This window comes from Theobroma cacao, chromosome 9 (assembly GCF_053813885.1).
Source record: "Theobroma cacao isolate CCN51 chromosome 9, ASM5381388v1, whole genome shotgun sequence".
NCBI classification, from domain to species: Eukaryota; Viridiplantae; Streptophyta; class Magnoliopsida; order Malvales; family Malvaceae; genus Theobroma; species Theobroma cacao.
This window is the reverse complement of record NC_142647.1, coordinates 46,546,735-46,552,393: the sequence shown is the minus strand read 5'-3', so window position 1 is coordinate 46,552,393 and position 5,659 is coordinate 46,546,735. Positions and strand designations below refer to the sequence as shown.

General features: G+C 37.8%; 1 protein-coding gene across 1 annotated transcript; it reads right to left on the bottom strand.

Annotated features, from left to right (window-relative positions):
* Nucleotides 1–3,900: 3,900 nt before the first annotated feature.
* Nucleotides 3,901–5,206, bottom strand: LOC18590402 (uncharacterized protein At4g22758). The gene is made up of 2 exons (XM_007015889.3): nucleotides 4,495–5,206; nucleotides 3,901–4,375 (listed from the first exon to the last, which is right to left on the bottom strand). The coding sequence occupies exons 1-2, from the start codon at nucleotides 4,874–4,876 to the stop codon at nucleotides 4,200–4,202; spliced, it is 558 nt and encodes a 185-aa protein (XP_007015951.3). The 5' UTR covers nucleotides 4,877–5,206; the 3' UTR covers nucleotides 3,901–4,199.
* Nucleotides 5,207–5,659: the final 453 nt, after the last annotated feature.

Sequence of the window (5,659 nt, the reverse complement as noted above, 5' to 3'; positions counted from 1 at the left end):
TATAAGTAAGTTGCCGCCAGGCTGTGTTAGTTCCATTTTTAGGGTTTTGTGGAAAACTGTGGATTCGTTAAAAAGGCTTCGTTTTTGGGCTTCGGCCCAACTTGTTTGGGCCTTAGGCCCAATCATGACTTTTAAATATTTTTCGGATGGGCGATATTTAGACCTAACCCAATGTTTGTGGACGCGTACAGAAAAGGCCCGATTCCATAAATTAGAAGAAAAGTAGTCAAGATTGATGAACAAAATGTAAGATGCGTTAAAGCAACCTGTTAGCCTTTTGCTTCTAGAGTGGTGTTTTGTAAATAACTAAACATTCTTTTTTGGGGTACATAATAAATAATTATTGAATTAAATCGCGCTTAAGATACTTCCATCACTGATATGTAAAATTTTGATATACAAAACGAACAGATCGAACATACTCAAAAGGATTAAAATTTTTCGAATAAGAATACAGTTTAAAAATCATTTAAAATAATAGTAGTCATATATACACACACCTTTTGATCAATATATGAAAATTTATTGAATTTTCAAATTACACAATAAGAGATAACTCTCTCTCATCTCGTCTCAAATTTTGATTGTAATATTCAATTGTAGACGTTCAACACTTTGTGGTTCTGCAAAGGAAAATTAGTGACAAACTCAGTTCACATTCCTCTTAGATCCAAATACTAGTGTCGTGGTTGGAAGCTCTTTGTTTGTTTTGTTTTGGAAATCTGATCTGCTTGTGGAATGCTAGGAACCAGTTTTTTATAGTTTCTAGCAGATGGCAAATGCTCTTTGATTTGGATTTTTGGCCTCTGTTGTTGATGTTACAGTGCCCTTTTCGGCACCTGGGCATCTGGTGACTCTTTCTTTTGTGTTCTTTGAACAGCCAAATTTATCTTTTGTGTGCGGCAGTTAGGTTGTCATTGTACAGGTTTTTTACCCAATCTGATTCTTAATGTCATGGGAATCCTTAACAAATCAGAAGAGATACTCGACATGACATTCCAATAATAAAGTTCGATAAAATCACCTTTGAAGAATATATATATATATAGAACAGAAAAATATCAGAATACTTGAAAAATGGGCTTTAATATGACACAAGATTGAAACATTGCTAAGACCTAGGTTTCATGTTTTATTCAGACAATGCAATATCGAGACATATGTAATGTTATCATATCCTTATCTTGTGAAAAGTATTAAATATTTAGTTCAGAAAAATACATATGGAAAAAACACACGAGGATACAAATTCAATTTGTGTAGCAAGGATTCGATAGAGGAAAGCTGATCAATAAACCAGCTCAAAAAACAAGTCTACAACAAACACAGAGCGAGGATAGCTTTGATTTGCCACCATACTTTGTCTCTTGGGGTGTTACGCCCATTGCACATGTCATATTCACTATAATTGCACTAGTTCCATTTTGTTAATAAAATGATAAATTAAGATCCTACCCTACTGAAACGATTGCATGTTGAGGTTGTCAGATTTGAGACAAAAATCTCGTGGTGTCCAAGCTAATCTTTTGTTCATGTATCTGAACACCAGAAAACGCACCTCGCCTAACCAAACACCACTCAAAGGACATCTTACATCAGATTATTGATCACTGTCCTGTTCTTTACACGTTTTTACCTTGAGCTTTTGCCTTGTAAATAAACAAAACAACTCTGTTCATTGATGTGCATTTTTTTGTTTTGTTTTGTTTTGTTTTATTATGTGCCCCACCGGCCTCCACAAGCTTTCCCAAGATAAAATTTGACAAAGGAAAAAGTTTGGAAGGATTCCTGAGACATAGACCTTTGCTTTGGGGATACATAGGTTTCAGACGGCAAGACCCTCAAAAGGATCAGGTTTTTAGGGCCGGGAATGCTAAGCTTTTGATTAAAAAAATGTTTCCAGTCATTGCACATATGCATGCCATCGAAACATATTTCCCTGCTTTTTCATTTGTCACTCCTCCATGTGCCTCCATGGCAGCTTGGGATTGCTCCAAAACCCACATAAAAATGTTTAAAAATATTTACAAAAATGCTTACAGAAAGCTGTGGTTGGGTTTGCATATATATGCAGAATTCTTATTATTTCTTGATGATATATTAAAGAAGAATGCAACTTAATTCCAGGAAACATCTAATCACTAAAACTATTCTTTAATTCATTGTATCGTAGTCATAAAAGAGAATCATTGTATCCTCAAAGAAAGGCATTGACGCAGTTCATTTACTTTTGAAGGTGGGTGATGTTTATGATAAATAATAATCAGGATTTGTGATATTCTCAGCTTTTAGTCAAAGCTTACATTATCCTTTTCCTTCATGGTGTACACTGACAGAACATTGCCAAATCACGCGTGACGAGTACATGTTTTAGGAAGGTGAGTGGTCAAATTATATATATATATATATATAGGCTGAAACAGCTTGACGAACAAAGGGAAATGCATGGAGGAAAAACTAAAAATAGCTATCACAATGACTGTTTTATCCTTGGTATTGGGTATCAGCAAACATCAACTTCCTATCCGACTGATGTGATTACCTGAAAAGAACAGAATATCTAGAGCAAGCTACAATAAAATCTCACCCTTCTTTTGCAAATTACTGCATTTATATACCTTCCTACATGGGAGCATCAAGAAAAATAGTAGATCCCTTTGATTATGTCAAATGTTGGCAATATATATAGTATTTGTTTAAGTTTATAATTGAAAAAGAATCTGTGTTCTCGTTTGCAAACAGGAGGAAAGAGAAAGACCCAAAACTTTCAAAGGCAGCAAACTGAGCAGAATAGCAGTATATAACCTCTGAGAACTAGCAGCCGGAAAGGAATGAAGGGGTCAGGGGCTGGGGACACCAATAGCTATGTATATGGCAGCTAGCTCCTTCTCTAATGATAATTGCGAGACCCAATGAACAATAAATAGCACATCTGCCAGTTGCCAGTTGCCAGTTGCCAGTTGCCAGTTGCCAGTTGCCACTACGATTTCAGTACAGGGCATTCTCTCATCCATTTCTGCATAGAAAAAGTGACAACAATATACTAGGTCTCCCACTGATCCACATATGGTCAAAATGGTAGGGAAATAAATTTATATATATAGATTAGATTTGCCCATGTCTTCACTACAAAGAAAGAATATTCTAAACCGGGTTAACAAGATTATAGTTGGAACCTGGAATTTGCTCTCAGTTACTTTTGAAAAGCCGCCAAACCCTCAACCTCAACCCTCGACCTACAACTACAGATGAATATCACATGCACAAGTTGACTCCACAGTAACGTCAGCCTTTGTCTTCTCTTTCTTCTTCAAGTAGTGGGATGCGTTGTGTGCTTCCATAAAAACTGCAAGTACTATTTAATTCATCCAAATGGAAATGATTGGCCAAGTCTGTGCGTCGGCTCGCATTTCAATGGGAGTCTGTGGGCTCAGATTTTCATTTGAAAAATACTCTCCGTCAGCGTACATAGTAACCTTATCATTGAACAACCATATAATAAATATGAAGAACAATTTTTTTCAATTATGTTACCATTATCCAACTTAAATCTTACGTCCATTTAAATTTTAGTTTATTTTGTTTTATACATGCGTTAAATCTTTGTGACTTACCTTTCAACCTATATTAACTCGAGTTTTTGTTTAAATAAATTGGTGATATTATCATGATTGAAAATGTTACCTTTCTATCTCCATTCACTCGAGTGATTTGTCAAATAAATTCGTGACATCATCATTACAATTGGAAAATGAAAAAAAAGCAACCAAATCATCCCAAAGATATTTGAATAACAACCAGTTGTTTGTTAGATCATAGATGCTTACTGACTTCATTATTTGGGTGGTTTGCACAAATTATCCCAAAGATTTGATTTTTTTCTCAATTTAAGCCAACAGAAACTTTAAAATATATTGACCACTTTATTCAATAAATTTACAGAACCTCCATGAAATATTCCAACTTTAATCAATCACTTCCAAAATTACTGTACACATTTTTATAACTAATTCAACAAAAGAGAGATAATTAAACACTCTCTTTCCTTCACAGTAATTTTAGATATGACCTACATGCAATTTTGTTCCCCAAATTTGCATGATTCATAATCTAACCCCAAAACTATTTAAAGATTTATTCCAAATCCTATTTTTACAAAATGCAACACTAAAATAGAAGAACAAAAAATTGCCTGTTTTTCAAAACAAGAAATCCATGAATTTGAGCCAAGGTATCACGCTCTTGGTAACCTTTTCCGCTTCCTTTGAGCACGACGTCGTTTCACTGTTTTCACCGTCCTTAGACGCCGCCTTTTTTGTGCACAGGAAGAAATTTCTCGATCCCAACGCCATCAGCTTCTCCTCCCTTTCCAATCCTGCGCCCCACCACACAAAATATTAGCAATCAATAATACCGGTACACGCGTCCAAATAAAGATATTGTGCGCTGATCGAACGGCTAATTATTATTCTGTGATGGTTTCGTTGATCTTACTTTCTAAGCTGAATTGAGAATAATGGAGGTCGAAAAGCGAGGCGTTTGTCGACGGCAAGATTGGCCGTCGACCTTCCTTCGAGTACTGTCGAACGGCGGCGTTTATCAAGTCGCCGACGGTGTTTTCCGGCGACATCAGCACCTGTACGGCTCCGAGGCTCCCTTGGATCGTCACGTTCAACAGCAGCTTCGTCAATTTCGGCCTCGCATCCTGGGAGATGGAAATAGTCCTCTCTGAAAGCAGGTCGGGCAGCGTCTTAGGCCGCCTCAGCTCCGCCGGTGCGATCGTCGGAATTCTCCCGTGAAACGAAGACGCCTTTTCAGATAACCTTCCCCTCCGGTTCTTCTCCGGTTCCTTACGGTTATTTTTTGAATTCGGCATCGAATTGAAATTATCGAGTATAATATTATACAATAATTGAAACGAAAACAGAAAAAAAATTGAAGATGAAAAAACTTTTCTTCTAATTTTTTTAGGGGGGGTGGCAAGTGAGTTAACGGTTACCTCAAGCGCCGGTAACGGAAGAACCTAAAGCGAGGGAAACCGAGAGCGGGAGCGGAGCGACGGCTCTCAGGTTTCCGGTCACTATAAGCTATCATAACCTGGATGATATAACCATAAATGAACAGAAAACCAAAGGGCAGATAGAAAAGCCAGCGAAAAGCGGATAGGAACCGAAGCTCCGCCAACCCCTCACAGCCAATTTATATAGAAGGAAGGCGAAGATAAAGAGTGAGAAACCGCTATGATTTTTTTCAGATTACCGGCTACACCAGTTGGTGGCAAATAAAGTATTTTCCGCTTTTCCGCGAGATAAATCTAGTGGTGACCGGCAATTGCCCGCTGATGCGACATATGTGTGGCTTTGCTTGAGCAATGAGGGTTAAGTGGTTAACGGCTTCGTGCTAAAGTGCGCTCGGTGTAGTGTTCTTTCGGTGATTCAATGGACACGTGGAGTGATTTTGTGGCATGGTGGCTCCGATACTCGCGTGAGTGTTTGGCTTTCGGAATTGTAAGTTGTCGGGTAGGACTAGCGTTTCCCTTGCTTTAAGGCGGCTGTTGTTTACTCGTTTGGAATTTCAAGTCACGTGCTTGCACGTGCGATTAATTGCTTTCGTAGTCAGGCTGGTCTGTGTTACGTGGAAGTATCATTGGTGGAGACTT